The sequence below is a fragment of the Armigeres subalbatus genome, chromosome 2 (genome assembly GCF_024139115.2).
Source record: "Armigeres subalbatus isolate Guangzhou_Male chromosome 2, GZ_Asu_2, whole genome shotgun sequence".
Taxonomy (NCBI): Eukaryota; Metazoa; Arthropoda; class Insecta; order Diptera; family Culicidae; genus Armigeres; species Armigeres subalbatus.
The window spans coordinates 303,544,964-303,571,831 of NC_085140.1; the positions used below are offsets into that span (position 1 = coordinate 303,544,964).

The 26,868-nt window shown below is 40.4% G+C and overlaps 1 protein-coding gene across 5 annotated transcripts in view; it reads right to left on the minus strand.

The window, feature by feature from the left end:
* The window catches only part of LOC134212511 (calphotin-like), a 314,355-nt gene that overhangs the window by 102,973 nt on the left and 184,514 nt on the right, over positions 1 to 26,868 (minus strand). For all 5 annotated transcript variants that reach the window (XM_062690462.1, XM_062690461.1, XM_062690457.1 and 2 more), the window contains exon 3: positions 15,401 to 15,604. In XM_062690462.1, coding sequence (XP_062546446.1) covers positions 15,401 to 15,559 — 159 coding nt within the window. In that variant the 5' untranslated portion in view covers positions 15,560 to 15,604. The remainder of the gene's footprint in view (positions 1 to 15,400; positions 15,605 to 26,868) is intronic.

The window sequence follows — 26,868 nt, forward strand, 5'->3', positions numbered from 1 at the left end:
GAAGGGGTAGGATGGTTAGTTGGACACTTACTTAAGAAAAATGAAGTTCTCTACGGCATCTGACAGGTGCCACGGGAGGTTTTGGAATTGTTAGTGGGGAAGGTTTAACAGTAGGAATCGTGTTGGTAGGACGTAAAGCATAGAAAGGACTAGGATAGAAACGATAGCCACTAGACCACCGAGCTCGTCAGTTTACAAAAGAATAGTTATTCTTGTTTGGCAAAAAACAAACATTTTCAACAAATTTATTATTATTCTGATATTTTGAAGTATGAATTGAATGAACAAAAATTGTCCATTTAGAGAAATATCCTTTTTGGGAATACTAAAGCCATAAAGAGCGATGGTTGCAGTGAATAAATGTCTGCGGGAAACAACCCAATTTGTCCAAGAGTATAATCTGTTATTCATATAACGGCTTGAAGGGAAACAATTTTTATATACTCCGTACATAACACAAAGGATGAAGACAAAAAAAATATGTGGAAGTATCCTGGTGGGAGCATCATTCCGCGATTTGCATATGGCACATGACAACTGGGGCTCTGGTACACATCTAGCATGAAATGAGCAACGCATGGTCATAAATCTACCAAGCCCCATTTCTGCGTATCCTTTCACACACTCGCTCAACTCCGCAGGTCTTCTATCTGTACATCTTCTGCACCACAGGGCAAAGAATAAAATGATGAATTGGCACGGTTAAGCCCCTCCTCTCGGTGGAAGAGTGAGGCAGTAGCCACGCCAACCGAGTGCCGCTGAATTGAATGAAGCAACCTCAGTAGGAAAAACGATATGATGCCCATTTGTGAAACGTAAATCTAGCGTCCGCTCATCGGGGCTCTCATGCCGTTGGTTATATGGTGACTGACTAGGAATTACTGCCAGCATGAACCATCTTCTATTTAACAAGCACCATATGTGTGCTCGTGTCCAAAATCGGGAAGGTGCGTGCTTGCGTTTCGCTGACTAATCTATGAATCACGATCAGATCGCAACAGGGATTTCTTTCACGCATATTAGATTTACTTTATGATGGTTGGATCATGTGAATGCATGGCTACGATAGTCGTAGGAGACTAGGTTGATTTTCATTTTAGATTAGCATTTAAAAAGTTGACCATTTTGTTCAAATAATTTTATTGTACATTTGATTCTTTATCGAATTAAATTTATAAATTATAGCCTACATAAAGACTCAGTGAAGCTGAAAAGGCTAACTTTTTTGTTAACAAAAATCCCTACATACGAGTACCCTTTTTGCCATTAAATTATAATGTTCATTTTTTTTTATTCCTCCGCTAGATCCAATTCCGGAAAAACGCCTCGGCATACATTAGGTCCACAAATAGATGCTAATTTGGAACGCAAGTTGATCCCGTCTGAAGTAAAAACGAAACCGGTAAATAGCACCGTCATTCAAAGGTTCAGGCGCCCCAAAAAGGCAACTACTCACAGAACCGCAGATAAATCATAAACTCACTGAAAGTGCCTTTAAAGCAGACTGAAGAGAGAAGGGGTAAAAAGGATTCATCCTCTTGACGAAGCTCTTTTTTACAGCGTCATCACGGCATTCGACGGAGTAAGGCAGCACGCGGTTAGTAGGTCACACCAAAGCTGTAAGCCCTCCATTAGGAAGGTAACATTTTACAATTCTCATGGCTGTTTTTTTTCCTTCAGCGGAAGAACCTAAAGCCTACTCCCGCTTGCTGATCAAAGAAACTTCGGATGCGCTGTCGACCGTCGGGAGTTGGATAACTTTTACTCTCTTTAGCCGCGGTGGGCTTCGACTTCGCAACAGAACATCAGAACAGGTCTCTCGGTGCTAATGAGCTCTAATTAAAAATTCCAACCAACCGCACACTCGTCGGCTCGGTTTGCGTGTAATATTTGTACAAGTTTTTTTTTGCTTCCCTGCGACGGAGAAAGACGAGGAAAATGTACAGAAATGTACAGAAGGCACCCGTTCAGACTCTTCAAAGGATAGTCGCAAAACTCCCGGCTAGGGTGACACTTGACGAGGATGACATTTTAATTACTCACAGTTTACTTTCCACATTTCGGCTGGTTTGTAACGAGCAACATAGTTAAGATACTTTTGCTGTTTTATGAAAAAAGTTCAGTTACTCTTATGGTCATGCTGTGATAGCACTTGTGTCTTCATATACGCTTTGATCCATTAGAAGTGATCGGTAACGTCTGAAACCAAAACGAAGAGTCAATTCTTTTTCGATAGATCGATTTCAAAAAATCCTGGATATCTGTAACTAAATGATTTACAAATACCATTTTCTGTGATTTCTATTACAGAATGTATTTTAAACAGATTATGAAATTTTGAAAATAAAATATTAAATTTTGTTCAGTTAATAGTTTGATGATCCGAAACAACCGTGTCAAATAATAAATTCTCATTAAAAATAGTTTAGCTTTTTTTTTAAATCAAACACATTCATAATCATTAGGTGCCATGAAGTAATAAACTAAAAGAGATTTATTTCCACATTCAACTGAGATCCGACAAAAACAGAACTACCTCACATTGCTCCACATCACAAAAAAAAAACCTAAATCGCTTTCTGGGTGAGTCTCTTAACGAGCAGCGTACTAAATCACCCCAAATAAGGCAACTTTAATGCACACACTGAACCCGACCAACAAGTAAGCAAGCTAAACACTGCCGTTGCTGTTGGTGTTGTTGGAATGCTTCGCCCGGCTGGAGTATTCTGCTCCTTGTATACGTCACTCCAGAGGCAATAAAACCAGGCTCAGCGCGGATTGCGTTTTTGTGTAGTGTAAGGTATGAAGAATGCGTTTAAAACTTCCTCGAAACTGTCTAAACAAAACAGTGAGAGGAAGAAAAAAAAACGGTCGGAACAAGTTCCGTGCCCAAACGCATAAATCATGTGCTGCATGCTTTTTAGATGAATACAGGCATGAAGAAGCGTAACAACGACACATCGGCAGCATGAGCTGCGCATCATGAGAAGACTTTCGTCATATTTTACTTGTAGATCTAGTGACGACAAAGAAAATAAAATCACGAGTCTTATCATATCTGTGAAATATGTAGCAGCTTCCGACTGGCGGGTATAGTATTGAATGCGGGATGGATGCTTTGAAGGATAATTCCAGCAACTAAGGCGATTAGATTTACAGGGTTCTATAATCCTAGAACATGACTAAAAAAGAGGTAATGTTACACCTCTCTTAGATACCGACGAACGAGGAGAACATTTACCAATTTGAAACACAAATTGCATTTCAAATGTCTTTTCTGATTCGATATGGCAGATATATTATATATGTATGACAGATACTGATATCACAAAGCACGCATTTCGTTCCGAAATAGTATTCGGAGTTGAAAGCACCCTCTCAGATTTCAATGAAACATTTCAGACATGCAGACATAAAGCATCAAACATCAGGTTAGAATTCTCTAAAGAGTTTCCAAGCATGTTACCAAACAGCAAAGGAAATTAATTGAATGTGAATTTCTAGGATTTACCCTAAGAATCTGTTAGAGGGACAACAAAAAATGCTGTGTTGAGTAAACATGCTTTTTCGCATTTGTTGCATAACAGTAAAAAAATGAATGATGATAAGTTTGATTACTTTCATCACCAATTTTTCCATTATTGAAAGGATAAAATAGTTGTTTGTCAGCTAAAGTTACTTTAATACAGTTCCTGGTGTGCAGAGAAACAGTCTGTTTGAAATTTCAACGTTGGAATAAATGTGTGTTTTTTTTTTTACAAACTTCATGTTCAATGTAGCTCATGATTGTGTTACGTAGGTGCCGTGGAAAAAGAAACTGGAAATACACATCTTTGTGTAGTAGAAAAACGTTTAAATAACAGAAAAATCCTTAGAAATCAATATTTTCGTATCATGGGTTCAAAAAACCGAACGTTGAATCCGCAGTCTTAACAACCGAGCTTGTCCTTGCCGACATCGCCGTCGATAATATCGGTGGCAATCGGGACAGTCCAAGCGCACACCAACACAATACCAGTAGCAAAATTAATTAGCCATTGGCGAATCCTTCAGTGATTTCGAATTCTTCAGGGAATGCGAAGGGAAGCTAATCATACAATCATTTTTTTTTTCAATTTTTCAGGGATCAAATTATTAGAGATTAAGAATCAAAGCGTCAAGAAATTCCTAAGCAAATCCTCAAAGGATTTCGAAACAAATCGTTCAGAGAATCCATAGCGAATCGTCAAAGTATCCGAAGCAATTCCTCGAGAGGCTCCGACATCAATCCTCGAGAAATTCCGAAGCAAATCGTCGAAGAATTCGGAAGCAAAGCGTCAACAAATTCCGAAGCAAATCCTCAAGGGGCTCTGAATTACAGGGCTGTTACAAACTAGTCGAATTCCAATCCGCAAAATCCGCGACTAGCAAATTGAAAACCGCGACTGTAAAAACAAATCCGCGACAAACGAAAATATGGTTTTTTACTTAGACCAAGGGCTATATTTGAATTATACTTTTTAGTACGCTATATAGTATTCTTCTAATCTCTACTATCGTTTTACAACGCCTTGGACGCATCAAGCTATTTATTGATCAGTCATTGCATTGTGTACTTCCATAAATCCTATATAGACTATTTTTTTTAAGCAAGCGATTCTCTACAGAACTCTGCAGAAGCCCGAGCAAAGCCTGACGAATCTGATTTAAAAGCACTCAGGCGAAATGAAACCAGAGGTGGACAGAAACGGTTCTAAGGCCTGCGAATTTTTAAGAACTTGGATAATATTCACGATTTGCAAAATGATGTCATTATCACTACGTATGAGATAATGGATGGGTATTACTAAGCTTATACGACACGGCAGACTCGACACGTTGTTCATTTCACGGAAGAGTTTCAAGCGAAGATAACATGCACTAGACATCCCAGAAGAGTCAGTCAGACAGTTTGCTGCAACTGAGTAATCACGAACGATGCGATGGAACGACTCTCAATGGATATAGGAACAGTGAGGAATTTTGAAGCGAAGGTAATGGAACAAAAACTAGCCTACCAAAAAGCTATTGGAATGCATAATAGAACAAAGGATGAATACTGAATGGTTTGAATATAAGATGCCTGCAATAGTCATTGAGCATGGTACAAATCTAGACGTAACTAATCGTCGGGCAATTAAAAAACCTCGTTCAACCGACGATATTCGGATTTCTGAATATCGCCTTAACCATTGAAAAGCAATCTGATCCTTTCTCACAAAAAGAAGGGTCGAACAATCCACAAGGATTTTCTGTTTGGCAGCTAATATTGGCGAAAATGGTCAAAATGTGGCATTCCCAACCTAGACATAAATCCTTCAGCTTCAGCAGCAAGTTAACATACCACCGGAGAACAGCGTGCAAGAAAAGATTACTGCGAGACACTTGAGGATGCAGATGAACCATATTTGCACCACCCTTAGATTAAAAGCTATTCAAAGCGGCAGGAACCCCACAATTCCAGTCCTCAGGGAGAAGCCGGAGCCGTCGGACCTACCAAATTTTATCCTTACAATCATTTTTATGTGGTAAATTTAAATTCAAATAACTGACGAAGCCCTTGGTTGACTCGCAAGACGGTTCTTCTGGTCCGGCCTTCCTCTTAATTAAAATTGCTAAATCCTTCTTATTCCTTTCCGCATTGGCGTTGAACCTAAAATTATAAATTTTAAATCACCTAAATAAAGACAGCTTCGATCAGCTATCAGTTCCGTCCCGGCAGTAGCAGGTGTGAATTTTACTGCGTTTGATCCGACTTTATCGTCGACCCTTTATGCAGCGCAAGCTATCATAATTGTAATTCCGCAATTAGCAGCACAAAAGTTCTAAGCAATAAAATAAATAGCTCTCGGCATTTCGGTAATCCAGAAATGCAATATGATCGATCTGACAATTCGACAGACTTTCTATGTGTCCACTTAAACCAACATCCATACGACTATTGAAAGATTATTCAAATACCATGCGTTTGGATTTCGACGGGTTGCCTATTTTGCAAACGCCCAAATTAGGGCTTCCATTCCCGGAAACGATTTCCCGGGAAATCATATTTCCCGGGATTCTCGTTTCCCGGGATTTATGTGTCAGTTTCCCGAATTTCCCGGGAAATGAACATACTAAAATATTTTGAAATAATTGTCTTATTTTTTAAATTTCATGATAACGGATTTTGGGGTATCAATTAAATTTTTTACTAGCATCATCTCACTATTTATTTCACTTTTGAAGTTTAAGAACTGAAAATGCTACAGAATCATACGGTACATTCCAACACGTGTTGAAGAGAGGCGAGACAAATAACCAGTTTGTATCTATCGTTTGTTTACTCAGTAGGTCCAAACGTCGGTAAGCGTTGTGAAGTCGAATTAAAAGTTTAGTGTCTGTGGTGAAACAGCAGAGCTACCAATGTTCGCAGATATTCAGGCAATAGCAGTGACCGCTTTGGCAGGTTTGTCCTATTATTGTCAAATGTTTTTTAAGACCTTCAATCCTTTTTGATTCAATTCTCGAACAGACTCATATTGCGAAGACTCGTTTGTATTTTGAGATATTTCTAAAAAAATTTATTTGAATATTTTATAATATTGGTGGGCTAACAGATCTTGATGGAAAAACAGATTTTAGGTCTATAGTATGCGATCATTACAACTACCTTACAACAAATACTCGAAAAACTTTTGCAATTTGATGCGTTTTAGGTGCTGTTTAGCATTTCAAGCAAAGTTTGACTGAAAAAAATGTTATAGTCAGGATCTTTAACCCTTTATAAGGCAGTGGCAACTATATTGCCACCAAAAAATAATATGTTTTTCTATTTATTAACAAGAGCTCTACTTATTATTTCACATGTAGTGACTTTATTTGCTTCCTAGTAACACCCCAGATGAATTTGAGCCATAAAAAATTGAAATGTCAATTTGAGAACAGTTTTTTTACGAACGTAAGTTTCGAGTGGAAAAAGGATTTTCAGTTATAATTCGTTAAAAAAACGACAAAGATATATTTTTTCGCGTTGGTATCAATTATTTTGAATCTCCTGTGTTAGATTACTACGTGATTAGCGTGAAAAAAGCTTTGCCTTTCTGTATATTTGGTTTTTGGATTTTTGACGAAATTGTGTTTTTTCCCAAGGGTCCCTTGGGAGAAAAAAAGCGAAATTTTTTTTTCACTCATAATGCGTTTTCTGACTAGGACTCTTCATCAAAAAATGTAACGTACCTTGATTTGACTGGTTCTACGTAAAACCAAATTTTAAAAATCTTTTATATTTTTTGTTGTTGCCTGTTTTCCTGCTTGCCGGGCAGTGGCAACTATATTGCCATCAATGTTGTCCTGCTTCGCGGGCAGTGGCAACTATATTGCCACCAATGTTTTACCGCTTGGCGGGCAGTGGCAACTATATTGCCACCAATTTTTCAATGTTTCTGAACTGTTTAATGTATAACAAACATACATTTGAGTTTAATACCATGTCAACATTGTGTCCTATTGTTGTTTTTGTTAATTTATTGTTTAGATTCGTCTGCCTTATAAAGGGTTAAAGTACGACAATCAAGCACTCGCCTGAAAGCTCTTTTTTATTTCGAATGGAAGAATTCTCATTTCAAATATTTCATTCATCTGCTTTAAATACATTCAAAGTCGAAAATGTGTTCAAGTGGACGTACATGAATAAAAATGGTTTATCCTTCAAAGTTGACCAGAAGATTCTATGCACTTAAAAAAGTCGTCGAGTATAAGAATAGTTCATGTTATGAATATTTTGGCGATAAGAGAAGAGAATCTCTCGAAGCCGTCGTCCAAAAATGGAAAAATGCGGATACAACCTGAAAAAGTTTTGAAAAAATTATGGAAAAGTAGCACATAGCGGAGCTCATCAGTACACTGCATATCTTACTCTAGAGCCAGAGCAGATGCTGATACTTATGACATGGCGAACGTTTTGTAGAAGGAGTTAACGCTTTTCGAACTGAACAAAAACTTTCTCAGCTTTCAACAACTCTTTCATCATTTGAGGACAAAATAGCAAGCATCCCTGATGTCGAATGTATATTTTCGAAATCATATTTTACGACAAATTTAAACTACGATTTTGAATTAGTTTCGAGAGTTTTTTTTATTTCCCGGGATCCCGGGAAATCCCGGGAAATTATTATTTCATTTCCCGTTTCCCGGGAAAAATGGAAGCCCTAGCCCAAATAAATGACATTAGCATTAGCATTAGCATTGAGCATTTCGCACAAATTCGTAGGTGGTACAAGCCAAGACTATTGTATGAGAGTAGCAACACTTTCATCCGTTACCACAGATATTGATTTGGGACTAATCGCTATCTCTTAGAAGGAAGCAATGCACCATCCAATAGTCGAGATCTGTCATGGCCACGTCCTTGCGAATGCTGAGGAAGGGGAAGGATGGTTAGTTGAACACCTACTTAAGAAAGATGCAGAGAACTCTACGACCTCTCATAGGTGCCACGGGAGGTTTTTGGATTGTTAGTGTTGAAGAAGTTTTAACAGTAGGAATCGTTCTGGTAGAACGTGAAACACAGAAAGAACTAAGATAGAAATACAAAGTAGGAAAGGGACGAGCCTGGAATTGAACCCACGACCTCCTGCTTATAAGGCAGAAGCGGTAGCCACTAGACCACCGAGCTCGTCATCCCTAGCCCAAATAAATGACATGTTCAATTATTCCTAAAATTAAATTGAGAGAAATCGCGATTTTCGCGAGAGTGTAATTATAAATCCGCGATTTTCGCGACAATATTTAACGGATCCGCGATTTTCGCGACTGGAAGGGTAAATCCGCGACAAATCCGCGAAATTCGCGAAAAACGCGAAAATCGCGAAATCCGCGACTGTTGTAACAGCCCTGGAATTAAATCGTCGAGAAATTTCGAAGCAAAATGTCGGGAAATTCCGAGGCAAATCGAAGAAGGATTTCAAAGCAAATCCTAGAGGGATGCCAAAGGTAATCCTAGAGGGACTCCGAATTGAATCATGGAGGGATTCGTCGAGAAATTCTGAAGCAAATCGTCTAGAAGCAAAGTGTCGAAAAATTCCGAAGCAAATCAATGAAGGATTTTGAAGCAAATCCTCAAGGGATTCCAAAGTTAATCATCGAGGGATCCCAAAATTAAACCGAAGGACACCGAATTGGATTCTCGAGGGACTTCTTCTTCTTCTTATAGACATTAGATCCCCACACTGGGACAGAGCCGCCTCGCAGCTTAGTGTTAACCACTTCGACAGTTATTAACTGCGAGATTTCTAAGCCAGGCTACCATTTTAGCATTCGTATATCATGAGGCTAACACGATGATACTTTTATGCCCTGGGAAGTCGAGACAATTTCCAATCCGAAAATTACCTAGACCGGGTACCGGGAATCGAACCCAGACACCCTCAGCATGGTCTTGCTTTGTAGCCGCGCGTCTTACCGCACGGCTAAGGAGAGCCCCAGGGAATCCAAAGCAAATCATCGATCGAGTGATTCCGAAGCAAATCCTCAAAAGACTCGAGAGAATTAAGTCGTCGAGAAATTCCGAAGCAAATCCTTGAGAGATTTCGAATTGAATCGTCGAGAATTTTCGAAGCAAAGTGTCGAGAAATTCCGAAGCAATTCGAAGCGAATCCTCGAGGGACTCCGAATTGAATCATCCGACGGGATTCCAAAGCTAAGAGAGATTCCTAAGCAAATTTGGATTAGAGGTTCCAAAGTTAATCATTGAAGGACTACGAAATTAACCCTCGAGGGATTCCAAAGTTAATCCTCGAGGGACTCCGAATTGAATTCTGGAGGGATTCCGAAGCAAATCGTCGAGTGATTCCGAAGCAAATCTTTAGAGGTTTCCGAAATAAATCCTCGAGAAAATTTAAAGCAAGCGTAGACGAATTCCGAAGCAAATCCTCAAGAGCTTCCGAAGCGAATCGTCCAAAGATCCCAAAGCAAATCGTCGAGCGATCTGCGATTCCAAAACAAATCCTTAAAAGACTCCGAAAAAAAATTAAGCCAGGCGTCAAAAAGTTCCGATGCAAATCGGAGAAGGATTTCGAGGCTACTCCTCGAGGGACTCCGAATTGAACCTCCAAAGGGATTCCAAAGCAAATCGTCGAGAAATTCCGAAGCAAATTAGGATTAGGGATTCCAAAGTTAATCATCGAGGGACTACGAATTGAATCCTCGAAGGATTCCCAAGTTAATCTTCAAGGAACTCCGAATTGAACTCCGGAGGGATTCCGAAGCAAATCGTCGAGAAATTTCGTAGCAAATTCTCGAGGAATTCCGAAGCAAATCGCCGAAGGATTCCGAAGCAAATCATCGAGCGATTCCGAAGCAAATCTTCAGAGGTTTCTCAAACAAATCCTTGAGAAATTTCGAAGCAAGCGTAGACGAATTCCGAAGCAAATCCTCTAGAGCTTCCGAAGCGAATCGTCCAAAGATCCCAAAGCAAATCGTCGAGCGATCTGCGATTTCAAAACAAATCCTTAAGACTCCGAAAAAAATGAAGCAAGCGTCGAGTAGTTCCGAAGCAAATCGGAGAAGGGGTCCGAAGCATTAGGGATTCCAAAGTTAATCATCGAGGGGCTAGGAATTGAATCCTTGAGGGATTCCAAACTTAATCCTCGAGGGACTCCGAATTGAATTATGGAGGGATTCCGAAGCAAATCGTCGAGAAATTCCGAAGCAAAATAGGATTAGGGATTCCGAAGCAGATCATAGAGCGATTCCGAAGCAAATCGTCGAGAAATTTCGAAACAAAGTGTCGAGAAATTCCAAAGCAAATAGGAAAAGGATTTCAAAGCAATTCGGAAATGGATTTTGAAGCATATCCTCGAAGGACTCCGAATTGAATCGTCCAAAGCAAATCATCGAAGGATTCCAAAGCAAAACATCAAGCGATTCCAAAGCACATCTTCAGAGGTTTCCGAAGGAAATTTTGAAGCAAGCGTAGACGAATTCCGAGGCAAATCCTCGAAAGCTTCCGAAGCGAATCGTCCAAAGATCCCAAAGCAAATCGTCGAGAGATTCCAAAACAAATCCCTTAAGGTCACTCCTGACGGAATCAAATTTTCAAAGTACTCGCGTTTTCAAGGGCACACCATTCGATACGAAAGCAACGCACTACTGTCATTTTTATTTTTTCAACTTTGCTGCCTCGCAGCATGAGCATGAAAATTGGATTCCGTCAGGAGTGACCTTAAAGACTCCGAAAAAATAAGCAAAGCGTTGAGAAGTTCCGAAGCAAATCGGAGAAGGAATTCGGAGCGAATCCTCAAAAGACTCCGAATCGAATCCTCCAAAGGGATTCCAAAGCAAATCATCAACTTCCAAATAAGTATTAGGGATTCCAAAGTTAATAATCGAGGGCCAACGAGTTGAATCCTTGAGGGATTCCAAAATTAATCCATTTGATCCAAATTGATCCAAAAAATGATCCATTCCAAAATGGACCACTGGTGCAAATGGTGACGAAAATTACGCAAATTCATTTTTTACAATTAGGTAATTCGCCAAATGTTGAACGACCAATTTCTTCACCTATTGTTGAACACACGTGTAATTCTTATGGGAGTTCAATAATAGGCGACAAAATTAGCCGTTCAACATTTGGCGGATTCCCCTATGGTTTGTTCAATTTGGAGAAGAATAAAGGTGTTATCGTGTCATATGAATGTGATTCACTGATCAAAAAACGTTTTGTGAAACGAAAAAAAAAACATTGCGAAGGGAATTGTCCAATGATTCCAACGAGAATCCTACAAGGATTCCGGAGGGTTTCCTCCAAACATGGGAATTGTCCAAGAATTCTGTAGCAGAATTTCGATGCAAACTCTCCAAAGTATCATTCGAGGACTCCAAAAGGAATCTTGAGCGAAGTTTTCTGAGATTCAGGTGTGAATTCTTCGGGAATTCGGTAGAAATTCTTTGATAATTTACTTCGGTAGGAAACGCTTCAACGATTCCGAAAGGAACTCTCCAAGGCCTCTGTGTGGAATACTCCAGGGATTTTTAATGGATTTTTTTCTGGGATTCCGATGAGATGTCTTCTCGGCTACTGATGGGAGTCCAACTCGGATTCTGATAAGAATCTTTCTGGGAATACTTTTAGGATTCCTTTGGGAATCCGTTTTGGATTTTTCCAGGGAAATTATGAAGATTTCACGATGACCTTCTGAAGAATGTTTTGCGAAAAATCAAAAAAAAATATCCGAGGATACTTCAAAGATTTCACTCTGAGCTTTCAAATGATTTTTCTAGAAAATTCCGGAGAATTTTACAAAAAAAAACAAGTGTTTCCCAGAGGAAATTTCAAGAAAAAAATTAGAGAAGCTGTGAAATATTGCCACGCCTAATTACGCCGCCGCCTGCCCTAATGTCCTCTGGTGTGGGTGGGAATTCAACTGGGATTCCAATAGAAGTCCTTCATGTTTTCTGATTAGTGAATTTTTCAGATTCATTAGCGTTAGCATTACCATTGTGACGGAGTAATTCGTAGATTGGACATTAGTGATACTCATGTTTTACTTTTGAGATCCTTATCTAGAATGCTATCAGAAATGAAGAAGGGGAGTGGTCCTTGATTCCAGTCCTAACAAAAATAACAAAAGCATGAGGATTACTACCCCTGGTCACGCCCATCTTCACCCTAACTAGGGAGAGGAATGAAGTGAAAAGCCTAAGGGATGATTTTGGTGGAAATCTTTCTGTGGTTTCAGTGAGAATCTTTCGGGGAATTCGGACGTAAGTTCTTCTTGTATTCCTCCAGAGATTCTGTTGGAATCTTTCTTTCCTTATAAAACTCGTTTCGGTATTTCGGTGGGAATCCTTCCAAACGAATCTTTTAGGATTCCGTACGGATTTCCTTGAAGATTTCTGGGAATTTCGAAGAAAATTCTTTGGGGAATTCGAGATTCCGGAACCGATAATATGAGAATTCCGCAGGGAATACTCCAAAGATATCACAGAGATTGCTCCAAGGATTTGGCAGGCAACCCTCCAAGGATTCTAAAGGACTGTCATACCGTTGAGAATCTTTCTAGGATTTTAATGGGAGTTCTGGATTTCGATGAGAATGTTTTTGAAAATGAGGAAATCTTCCAAAGATGTCGAAGAGAATCCTCCAAAGACTCCAGATTATTAAAAGAATCCTTCTTGAGTAATACTGCTGAGATATCGATGGAGACCGTTCTGATTCGGGTTCTAATGGGTGTCTGATGCGAGTTCTTATGAGCTTCAGATAAGAATTTTATTCCAATTGTAATCCGTCTGCAAATCATTTTAGGATCCAAATAGGATTTCTTCTGGATTGTTATTTTGAGAATCCGAAGTCGAAGTCCTTCTAGGATTCCGATGCACAAGCGGCGTACATGTTGTAGAGAAGTTGATATACAACAGTAATTGACATACAACCAAATTTAATCACATTTCAGTTGCTGCAACCAAAATGGGAAATCAATCTGAGATTAAGGTGGAAATTTCTCTGGGACTACAGTGGAAATCCTTCAGGGATTCCGGTTGGAATCCATCTGGGATTCCAATGAGAATCTATTTGCAATTCTTTTTTTGGTACGCCAGTGCGATTTTTTCTGGGATACCAATGTAAACCCTTCGGGGATTTTAATAAATATCTTTCTTAAAATCCGATTAAAATTCTTGATGATCTTGAATTCCGATACGAATTCTTCTATGAATTCCACGACATTTTTTCTAAAGTTTTGGTAAGTATTATATCGGAAAGAGACTCATTCAACTGGAATAAAAAAAATCAACTGGTTGCAGCGTTTTCGATGTAATATTCAACAACTCTTTTTGCTGTGTTGTCATAAGACGAGTCCAGAAGATTTTCTTAATTCATTTAATATGTTCTCCAGAAATTTCTTCCTTAAATCACTGAGAATAGACACCATTTTGTCGACTACCACAAAACCGTCTGTCAGTATGTGGATGCATCGCGTTCGCGACTTGTAATCCCATAAATTACGAGTACAGCCGATACGCACGTAGTTCATGAAAACGAGAAAGTCACAAATTAGACAAATCACGATCTTCTAATCGCTTTCTGTCATCGCACCAGAAACCTTCAACTTGACCTTCGCCTGCGGAGCGGCGGCAGCAGCAGCCGGGCAGGTTCGGCAACCCAAGCATGTGTGGAACTTGTTGTCGTGTGCTCGTTCCCCCTTTTCCGCATTCAACAGCAGCATTTCGGTTTCGGTTCTGGGTGTTATTGTTACTATTACTGGCTGCCGCCTAGCGTCCCGCCTGAAACAACTAAACAAGTTGGGTCCTAAAATAAATTCCTAAATTTATGACCACGTGATTGCTGAGCGCACGTTAACAACGGCTCCCAGGCGAAGCGTTTAGAGCGCGCTGCGAGACTTCGGTGTTAAAATTTATGGTTAACTGCGGTCTTCCGACTCCCTATCCACATCTCGGAGAAAAGCAACAAGAACAAGTGTATTTATCTTGGGGATAGCTGCATCACCTCTCGGCAGACGATGCACACGTGCGTGTTACGATCCTACGTAGCACGGACGGATCGTCGGTGGGAACGTAAAAAAATGCATCTTCCAGTTAAAATTATCACCCAGCAGCAGTGTTTGAGTAGCGGGAACCATCGGAAGATTGACTTGTGACGAGTTTTGAGGCGTGCGAGAGCAATTCACACGTTCCGGGAGTGCGGAACGGGCAGCCGAAGACGCGCAACATTTGAAGGACGTCACCTCGGTTCGAGCTGACGTGGGTGAGGTCAGTTGACTGCCGCGGATGTCATTCGGGACGGGTTTAGTTGTTTGGTAATCTAATTAACCAAGAGAATGGATTGAACTGCAGCCGAACAATAAAAAATAGACTTTTTAGACGATTGGTGTGAAATTTAGGGATTCCTTGTGAAATGGTTATAAACGAATTCTGGGAATAGTGATTGTGCAATTTAGCTAAAACAAACGTGATAACGAATATCGACTGATAGAAACAATTATAACATCTGAATGGTGGGAAGATTTTTATTCTCTCGTGCGTACTTTGAGGAAGTGAAATGAAATATCGAGGCAAGTCTGATTTCCAAATTTTATCCATATTTTAGAAGCGATGTCACGATACGCAGCGATTGCGATTATTACGACATCCCTTTTTGTATGAGACTTACTAGTGGTTTTATTTACCTAATACCAAGAGAACACTGCTTTTGTACAAACAAAATTCTGATGATTACATCACTGTCTATATCAAACAGTATTCTATTACTTTGGATTCTATCAGGAAATGACAATCTGCGTACACTATGTTTCGATAAACTTCTACCACCCAATAGTGGATCGGAAAGCAGGCATAAAACCCAGAAAGACACGTTAGGTGGTGTGGTTTGTGATGCACTTACCGATTCGCCTTCGTTGTGCTGTGCATCGCCGTTGGCTTGTGATTTGAGCTGATCGACGTCTTCAATCTTTTCCAGCTTGCCGGTGCCCTCTGTGACTACGCCATCCTTGGCCGGGTCTGTCGTTATATCGACCGAACGCTTACTCTGTGCCTTACCCATGGTGGTTGGTCTGTTTCGTTGCTGTTGCAATTATAGCGGAATTATCTGGAACGGGTCAATGAGGAGAACAAAGAACAGCTATACTTTAAAAGTGCAAGTACTGAATTATCGTCGATTAGGTCTTGGAGATTGCTGATGGTGCGAACTAATTAACTGGCGGAGAGTTTTGACTTTTAAATTAATTCGTTGTTCGTGGAAGTGAGAGCTGGGAACTGTAGGTTTCTACAAAACGAGTTAATCTGTGATCAAACCCAGCGAATATCGTATCATCATTATAAACCTGGTGCTTGCAGTAACATCAAGCTGAGTCAGGAGTCATCTGTACCTTAGTGCGGATAGTAATAAAAACGACCAGCGTAAAATATCGCTGGCAGTTAAACCACGTACAGCAAACAGGTTGACCCACGTCTGCTGCGTCGTCGTCTGTGACCAGAAAGTGCGATAAAAACGAATGAAATCCCGTTAGAGATGTCCTGCAATGCTGCATCTCCATGGTGTTCGTTTGTAGAATGTCCCACTCTCGAACTAATCCCACTCCCTACAATTCTCTTTCGCAAGAGAAGTGGTACTCTTAATTAACATTTTCTACTACCCTATCCCTAGAGTCCTGATAGGAACGGTCTGTACATAAATTAATGAATTAAATTTAATTAATACATTTATTTATGTAGTGATCAAACAGGCGGGCTCCATTGAAGATTCAAATGAAATGACCAACGGTTCATGTTTCACCTCACTCCCTCAACTAAACGCCGCACAATCGGAACCGTTTCCATCTCTGTTTGTGTATGTCAAAGACAAACCGAAGAAAATGCAACAGACTGACTGTCGTAACTGTAACATTGACCGGGCGCGACCCAAATCAAATAGAAGGTGTGCGTACGCAGGGCACACTTCCAGGTAAACATCACTCATTCGGCTTGACGTGGGTCGTCCCACGTGCCTCACTTATCATATTCATCAAAGAGTCGATTCACTTCAGTGGATCGAGAATAGTTTCAAACGTGTGAACATGAAACTGACGAAATATCAAACTAGAACTAGACTAGACCATTTTTTCAAATTCTCATCCCATTACACTCGTTGAAAAAATGTGTCTAATGGAAAATTGACTAATTTTGAATTATGTACAATTTTTGCCTTTATCAATCTATTCAGTAACAGTCTGTTTGAGATTGATTTTATGATATTCGTTATGACCGAAATACAATTAACAAACATAATTAATATTTACGTTTATTAATTCATTACCAAATCAGTTCTCAATTAGCTTCAACATGATAGATTATGGATCACATCGCGTGTGAAAAGCTATTAGAACCTATGCTCTTCCTGCCTAACCTTTCAATTAGCAATCAAGAAACAACTTCGGTCTCAATGAATTACATCCGCTGCACCTTTCCCCAACCAATCCTGTGGATCGAAAACAAAAACTGGAATCATAACTAAAAACGCTTCCCATAAACAAAACTACTGCTGCCTTTATCATAATCGACAGCACACTAACTGCCCTGAATGACCACTTCTTCATGGCCAGGTCCAATACATGGCGATCGATACGCAACCAGTTGCTTTGCTGCTGCGTAGAGAACGGATTTCAGCCTGATTAGCGTTTCTGGTCACGTACGCGCGGGCATCCTCCCGTCGTCTTCCAGCAATCGCAACAGGCCGCAACAACTAAATATAGCAGGTAGGTAACAGGTTTTTCGTATTCTCTTCTGATAGATTCCTCCTCCTTCGGCACATTCGAAGTTGAAGAACATTTTTTTCTTTTCTATTCTTAACTGAATTGATAAGCTGGTGATGTCTTCTTTCCCGCTCGGAGTCCACTACTTGTGTTGTGTGTAGAAGCAGGAGCAGCAAACCAACCGGTAGCACCGGTATCGAGTGGTTTCCGGATGTCCGGATTAAAACTGAGGCGTTGCTTGATTGCTGTGTTGATGGGGGCATTATCGTGTGTCTCCGTAGATTTTTTTCGGGAAGGAATAGAAGGACGATCTAAATAAAGCGGAAACTTGCCCATAAAGTGAGGACAAAATTCGTATAGAAATGGTTATTTATTTATGGCATTTTCGGAATTGGGTTGAATTTCACACGCAATAGATGATGCAACATTCACTGATAACTCTCAATCCACATAGTGGCGATAATTACTATTCCGTGTATGAAAAAGAATATAACAAAAACTAAAATTTTTGATTATATTTTTTGATTTATTTTCAAACACCAACCAAGGTGCGTAACGTATTTTAGCTGCGCAACATTTCGGTACATTAAGTGTACTATAAAGAGGCATAAAGTGTCCTGTATGCGGGCGGGCGCCCGGTGCCCCAAACAACAGCAAACCTTTTAAAGTTCAGTTCAAATGTTGAACAATTAAACACCCATTACGAGATGCTCTTATTCTCGGCAAATGTTTGACGAAGATGGAAGGCTATAGTTACTCCACTCATGATGCGAGAAACATCATCAATTAATTTATAGCTATCATCGACTACTACTGTAGCTGAGCTACCACCAGATCGTAAACAGCATTCTTTATGGCGCACATCAAATGATCAGCTTTCAGTATCTATTAGGTAATTAATTAATTGGTCGGCAATGCAGAGGAAGTTACATTTGTTCTACACGAATCCGAATAAACATCAGTGCCAAGGGTCAGAGATTTATAGCAACAAAGTTCTGATGATGAAATCCATTGAAGCTTGTTTAGTGGATTTAGCGATATTATCATGTTGTTGTTTCTGCCACTTTTATGTGAATTTTGATAGATATAAGAATGTTAACATCGACTGAAAGGTGCGCGTTTCAAAGAATATCCCCAAAACATACCGTTGAAACACAGATAATTTTTCATTAAAATAATAATGATTTAGTTAAAATTTCGAAAAGCTTTGCTTTAAAATTAAGAAAAACTTCCCGTTGATTTTTAAAGGATTTACTTAGAAATTCCGGAAATATTCCCGTAGATATTCATTCGGGATAATTTCCGTGGAACTTTGGAAGAATTTCACGTGAAAAGTCTGAAAAATTTCGTAGCACACTCCGGAAAATTTCCCCAGGAAATTCTAATTAATTTCCCATAATTTTTTTTAATTGTTCCTGCTAACTGCCCATGACCGCATATTCGTAACACTCGCATTTTTGTTCATTTTTTAAAAAAAGCCTGTGAATCGTTCAGAAAGCTCAATTTATCGCATTTAATCCCACAACAGTAAAAAAGGCTTTTCTATCTTGCTTATCTGTCGTAAGCTGGAAATGATTGAGTTTGTGGGAAGGATTGACAAACGATTTACCAAATCAACCAAAATGCAAATGTTACAACAAATATGCGATCATGGGCAACAAGTCTCGAACAATTTCTTGAGGACCGAAGAATTTTTCGTCGAAATCTACTTTTTGAACGGTAAAGGGCCGATTGGCTGAAAGCCATTTGGCCAAAAACCACAAGGCCGAGAGTTGTTTGGCCAAATATGTCATTTGACAGAACAAACCATTAGTCCAAAAATATAATTTGGTTGGTAGGTAATTTTGCTGAAAAAGTCGTTTGGCCGAATAGATCATTTGGCTGAAAGGGACATTTTCGGCCAAACCATTTATTTATTTATCATCAGACTAAGGCCGGAGTGGCCTGTGCTGCACATAAAAGACTTCTCCATTCAGCTCGGTCCATGGCTGCACTTCGCCAACCACGCAGTCTGCGGAGGGTCCGCAAGTCGTCCTCCACCTGATCGATCCACCTTGCCCGCTGTGCACCTCGCCTTCTTGTTCCCGTCGGATCGTTGTCGAGAACCATTTTCACCGGATTACTGTCCGACATTCTGGCTACGTGCCCGGCCCACCGCAGTCTTCCGATTTTCGCGGTGTGAACGATGGATGGTTCTCCCAACAGCTGATGCAACTCGTGGTTCATTCGCCTCCTCCACGTACCGTCCGCCATCTGCACCCCACCATAGATGGTACGCAACACTTTCCTTTCGAAAACTCCCAGTGCGCGTTGGTCCTCCACGAGCATCGTCCAGGTCTCGTGTCCGTAGAGAACTACCGGTCTTATAAGCGTTTTGTAGATAGTCAGTTTGGTACGGCGGCGAACTCTATTCGATCGGAGCGTCTTGCGGAGTCCAAAGTACGTACGATTTCCAGCCACTATGCGTCTCCGAATTTCTCTGCTGGTATCGTTATCGGCGGTCACCAGTGAGCCCAAGTACACGAATTCTTCAACCACCTCGATTTCGTCACCACCGATAGAAACTCGTGGTGGGTGGCCTACATTGACCTATCTTGAGCCTCTTCCTATCATGTACTTCGTCTTCGACGTGTTGATGACTAGTCCAATCCGTTTAGCTTCGCTTTTCAGTCTGATGTAGGCTTCCTCCATCCTCTCAAAGTTACGTGCCATGATATCAATGTCGTCGGCGAAACCAAATAACTGGACGGACTTCGTAAAAATCGTACCACTCGTGTCAATCCCTGCCCTTCGTATTACTCCCCAAAGCGATGTTGAATAGCAGACACGAAAGACCATCACCTTGCCGTAACCCTCTACGGGTTTCGAAGGGACTCGAGAATGCCCTGAAACTCGAACTACGCACATCACCCGATCCATCGTCGCCTTGATCAACCGTATCAGTTTATCCTGAAATCCGTTTTCGTGCATTAGCTGCCATAGCTGGTCCCGATCGATTGTATCATATGCGGCTTTGAAGTCGATAAATAGATGATGTGTGGGCACGTTGTATTCGCGGCATTTCTGCAATACCTGACGTATGGCGAACACCTGGTCTGTGGTAGAGCGTTCACCCATAAATCCCGCCTGGTACTGCCCCACGAACTCTCTCCTCTCTCTCCTGGATTTCCTGGAGATTCGGAGCCGGAAGTCGCATGTCCTGCGCGCGTGCTCCTAGGTTCATTACCATACCGCCACCGTTGTCTGCCATATCGCCATTCAGGTGCTCTTCGTAGTGCTGCCGCCACCTTTGGATCACCTCACGCTCGTTCGTAAGAAGGTTCCCGTTTATGTCCTTACACATATCGGGCTGTGGCACGTGGCCCTTACGTGAACGGTTCAACTTCTCATAGAACTTTCGTGCGTTATTAGCGCGGTACAGTTCCTCCGTCTCTTCACGGTCTCGATATTCCTGCTGGCGCTTTTTCCTCCGGAAAATCGAGTTTTGTCTGTTCCGCGCCCGTTTGTATCGTGCCTCGTTCGCCCTCGTGCGGTGTTGCAGCAATCTCGCCCATGCTGCATTCTTCTCCTCAACTAACTGCTCACATTCGCCGTCATACCAGTCGTTTCTCTGATCCGGAGCCACCGTGCCTAGTGCAGCGGTTGCGGTGCTTCCAATGGCGGATCGAATATCTCTCCAGCCATCTTCAAGAGATGCTGCGCCTAGCTGCTCTTCCGTTGGGAGTGCCACTTCCAGCTGCTGCGCGTAGTGGCAGCTGCTGCGGCCAAACCACTTTCTACCTAATAACCGTTTCGGCCCTGTTATTCGAACAAATGGCTTTCCGTTCAACGACGAGAAGGGATGTTTGGCCGAAGAAAGCAATTGCACGTCATGTCATGTGGCCAAAAGGACATAGAGTAGAGTGGGGCAAGAGTGCGCGTGGGGTAAGAGTACGTTTTCGATTTTTTGAAGTAATTAAAAAAGATAAACTAGCAGCACTGCATCAGTTTGACAGGTATTTTGGCCAACTATTATCATGTGTAATTGTAAACGATTTGAATAAACAACAAGGGAGATATGGAGTTAGATAACTTTTTGGTTATTTTGTTAAAAATAATTGGATTTCCGCAACTAGTATTTCATTACCATATATACGTTCAATCAGGTGAACATTATACCATTTCGATAACCTATTGTATAGAGTACTTTATGGTACAGAACACCAATCCGGTTGGTTTTCCAAGAAGTCAAAATCATTACTTGAATAATTTTTGGGACTGTGGGGTAAAAGTACGCAGGAACCGGTGGGGCAAGAGTACGCATATGAATCTTCAAGTTATGATGCCAAACCCGTATCTCCGGCCGAAATAAGACTTCTCCCAAAGCGTAAAGATCCACAACTAAGAAAAAAGGGACAGAATTTGAAATTATCACAAGTTTTTAGGATAAGTTGAAGGACTTAGCGAACAAAGCACTGAAGCGAAATAATGAAATTGTATTAGGACTTGTTGTGCACCTAAACATAGTACGAAAACATAACTTTATCTAAATGATAATTTCATTTAATCAAAAGAAACATTAATAAATTACGCAACGTTTAGCTGGGAGGGGTTGTGAGATGTGTGACGATTTATATAATTTTTAGAGGATTCATACAAATAGAGTAAGACAGGCGGGGGAGGGGTGATGAAAGAGCCAAATTTCACGTTACGTGATTGGTGGACTTTCTTTAAGGAAAATGCCTTTGTATACGCCACGCGAAACCTGATATATATTTTTACCTCTGTAGTTTTTTGTATATATAAAAAAGCAATGGTTTTTCGTATGAAAGTGCACATTTTTAGGACCCCCTTTCCCATTAAGAGTTACGTAATCTTTAAACATTCGCTAATATATGCTCATTAAACATCAATTAAATGTTATTAACTCTTATTTGTGTTAATATATACCTAAAGCACATAATTGGATAAATGCGTACTCTTACCCCACCCGATGCGCACTTTTACCCCACCGGTGGGGTAAGAGTGCGTTTTTCACTTGTCTTGCAATAAGGGTTCTACTAGAACGAATCTCAATAATTTCAGTATTTTTTCCACTGGGTAACATAAAAGAAGAGTATATGAATCATCGACACTGATTTGATATGCAGAAGCTTGCTTCATAAGGGCCACATGATCGATTGAAAACTAAGTGCGTACTCTTGCCCCACTCTACTCTACGACTGAAAATGTCGTTCGGCTGATCTGGTCATTTTAGCGGAAAAAGTCGTTTGGCCGAATTGATCATTTGGCCGAAAATGCAGTTTGGCCGAAGTGGTCGTTCCACCGAATAATCCTTCCTTTTTTTAACCATTTCCCGTGGAATTTCCGAAGAACTTCTATATGGGAAATACAAAGAATTACCAGTAGGAATCCAAAGATCCTTCAAAATTCTGAATAATTTTCCGTACAAATTCCGCATTATTTCCTAAGCAAGTTCCGAATTCCTAAAAAAAATCCGAGCATGTTTCAAAAAAAAATAATCCTATGGAAATTCCTGCTCTACAAGACATGCGAAAAAGTTTCCTAGGAAATTTTTTCCCTTTAAATTCCTGTTTTTTGTTGAAATCCACATTTTGAACAATTGCCCGCCTAAACTCTGAAGAACTTCTTGAAAAATTTTGAACGAATTCCCATGAAAATTTTAAAGAATTTCTCATAGAAATTCCGAAGAATTTTCAGCGCAAATTCCTTTCTTGGGAAGTCGAAACAGCTTCTTCATTGGATCTTCCACCGAAATTCAAAATATAATTTCATTAACGTCTTAAAAATACCTTGAAAAAAAAAACATTTAATTAATAAACGAACGTAATGAAAACACGCAAAACACGCCACGCTGACGCCGGCTAACATGACATTCACAGTGGGGATTATATGGACATCGCAATCCTTCTTGTTGGTTATTTAAAATATTAGAACCTGAACCTAAGGACGAATTGGATTGTCATAGATGATCTGGCAATACTGTGATGTGTTTATAATGGTGTGATCAATAACCAAGTAGCTAATCCAACTAATAAGAATGATGAGGACATCGTACCTTTTCTTGTTGATTGTTTAGAATATAGAAATCTGAATTACAGTTTTGAGTGGTGTAGAAATCCGGAGAATACTATGAAGTATCTACAATGGTGTTCGGAATAATAGCAGCGGAGGTCAATTTTCATACAAAAGGGTCAACTGTGACATGCTGTAACATTGTCCCCGACGACCGAATGAGCTAAACTTTTAGCAGTGAAATACAAATATGTTGAAATTTATTTCAACATATTGTTCACTCCTAAAATTTCAGCTCCATCGGTCATATATGATCCATATCCACATTGAACCAATTAAAAGTGCTTTTCTCATCAATTGCTTATTATTCGGCCGTACGTGCTTGGATTTCTTATTTATTGCCGTCCATAATCGATTGTCATTGTCGTTGTTGTCAGTTACCGATCGTTCTATAGAACACATTTGGACCTCTATTAAACTCAGTTGCCACTCACTGATTATCGGAGGGATCTATATTCGCCCTGACAAGTCCTGGGATTATTTAGTTATGCAGCGTCATATCAACTGTGTTTAAGAGATATCTATGGACATTAACGAAGGCGATAAAGTAGCCAAATTTGGAGACTACAATCTACCTGGCATGCGGTGGATAACGATTAATTCTACTGAGATCATGAACGCTGACGACGAATTAGACTTCGGTTCTTTCGATTAACTTCTTCTTTTTTATGGCACTAGATTCCAACTGGAATTTGGCCTGCTTTTCAACATAGTATTCTATTAGCATTTCCTCAGTTATTAATTGAAAGCTTTTCTATGCCCGCCAATGCATGAGTATGTATCTTGTGTGGTAAGTATAATGGATACACTATGCCCAGGGTGTCGAGAATGTTTCCCACCCGAAAACATCCTTGACCGGACCGAGAATCGAACTAGTCATCTCTGGATTGGCAATTCTGGATTTGCCTTTGCTCGTAAGGCCAACTAGAAATCTCACCCCTTTTGATTAGTAAAGGACAAATTACGATGCTTTGAACCAAAGATTGACAGAGATCGATTGGTCCACTTTATGCCTAAGAACCAACGTGCAAAATTTCTCCAGAATCCTGGCCTTTCTGAGATTATTGACGCAGAATACATTCACTATGACTGCTGAAGACCTGTTGATTGCACTGGCTGAATTGAAAATGTCATTCCGACCAGGTAGGTCCGGACGGAGTGCCTGCCAGTGTTCTCAAGAAGTGCTCGGCCAATTTGATAGCACCTATTCTCAATTTGTCGTTGGGACAATCTTGTTTTCCAACTCGGTTAGCGGTTCTTAACCTGGGGTACATGTACCCCCGGGGGAACCTCGCTGACCACAGGGGGCACCTCGGACGAAAATGCGTAATGGAGGACATATTACAATTCCAATAAAAAAAACTATTGGTAATGTTTTAATAATTGTATAACTTTATATTCCAAGACTTGGTATTGTACATAATATGCATAGTAGGGTATCTCAAAAAACACTTTTTCAAATTTTTTGAAGGGGCGCCCTTTTATTCGGTTCTATATGATGCTCTGGACAAAATTTCAGCAAAATCGGTCAACGTTTGGGCGGTGCTAAACTCGTTGGAAGTTTATATGGAAAAATGTATGCAGAAACATCCAAAAACAGTGATTTGCAGTTGGACGGCACCATTTACGATCAAGAACCATGATACTCATTCAGTTCTTGTAGAATTAAATTCAGAATGTTATGCTGAAAACCGCGAGAAGATTAGAGTTTATTAAGCAAAGATATTAGCATTTTACTGGAGTGTTGTAGGGGTGCATTTATTTCTTTTCAAAGGTAAAAGAAACGAAATTTGCTCCAACCCCACTTCAGAGAAATGCGAATAACTTAGCCGGGCAAACTCTAACCTTCTCGCGGTTTTCTGCATAACATTCTGTATTAAATTCTGAATTATTAAATCTGAATGAGTATCATAGTTCTTCATCGCAATTTGTGCCGTCCAACTGCAAATCACAATATATTTTTCCATATAAACTTCCAACGAGTTTAGCACCGCCCAAACGTTGACCGATTTGGCTGAAATTTTGTCCAGAGCATCAGGGCATCAAATAGAACCGAATAAGAGGGCGGCCCATCAAAAAAATTGAAAAAAGTTTTTTACATACTAATTTGAGCCACTCTAATGCATAGCAATTAGTAAATCAACACATATCGAATCATGTCCACCACAGCTCAGAATTCTTCTTACAGCCAGCCCCCTTTCAAGTGGTTTGGAAGCCTAATTTCGAAAGGCTCGGAAGCACCCTTTCAAGAGACTCGGAAGCCCCCCTTTCATGAGAGTTGGAAGCCCCTTTTCAAGAGGCTCAGAAGTATTCTTTTTTAATGGCTTCCTTTAAAGGGGGTCCGAATTCTACCTTCGAGAAGTTTGGAAGCCTATTTGTAAAAGGTTCAGCAACGTAATTTCAAGAGGCTCGAGAGTGCCCTTTCATGAGGCTCGAAAGCCTCCTTTTAAGAGGCCCTCCTTTCTAGGGGATCCGAATTTGTTCAGCCAACCCCCACAAGTGGTTCGGAAGCCTATTTTCAAAAGGGTCGGAAACCCAGTTCCAGGAGGCTCGGAAGTCCCTTTTCAAGAGGCTCAGAAGCCAACTTTCAAGAGACTCGGAAATCCCCTTTCAAGTGGCTTGGAAACTTCCTTTCAAGGGGCTCGGAATTCTTCCTTGGCGAAGTTTGGGAGCCTATTTTAAAAGGCTCAGCAACATCATTTGTCATTTGCTCAATGCCTCCTTTCAAAAGGCTCGAAAACCCATTTCATGCGCTTCGTCATCTTCTTTCAGTCAGCCCCCTTTGAAGTGGTTCGGAAGCCTCTTTTCGGAAGCATCCTTTCAAAACAGATAGGAAGCCCTCATTCAAGAGGCTCAGATACCCCTGTTTTAAGAGGGTTACAAGCCTCCTTCTCCAGAGGGTTTGCACGGCAACGTCATTTCAAGATCTTCAAAACCTCCTTTCAAGAGACTCGAAAGACCCCATTCATGTGGCTTGGAAGCCTTCTTTTGAAAGCCTCGGAAACTCCCTTTTGAGGTGCTCGGAATTATTCTAGGTTCGAAGGCACTCTTTCAAGATAATCTTATGAGTTACGCTTATTCAAATAGGGGGTACCTCAATGAATACAAAAACACGAAGGGGTACCTCTCAAGAAAAAGGTTGAGAACCGCTAAGTAACAATAATCGAAAGATTTGAATCGGTGCAACGAAAATTCATAAGATTCGCCCTACGTTTCCTGACCCATCGCACCTTCCACCGTATGCAGCTAGATGTCAACTGATTGGCATCTAACCCCTGAGACAGCGTAGGAGAAACGCGAAAGCGACTTTTGCTTTCAAGAGACGTATTCGAATTTTGGCTTCGACTGACAAATTGATCTTCTTAGAATTTAGATTTTCAAAGTAAAGATTCATTGAGACAAACATACACTGTCGGATGATTATTATAACAACAATAAACAATAAACAATTATTAACACTCTTTATCAATGTGAAAATAATTTCACAATTTTTACTCCAAATAAGGACTCTTTTTTTAGAGTAAAGAGTTACTAGTACAATTAAATG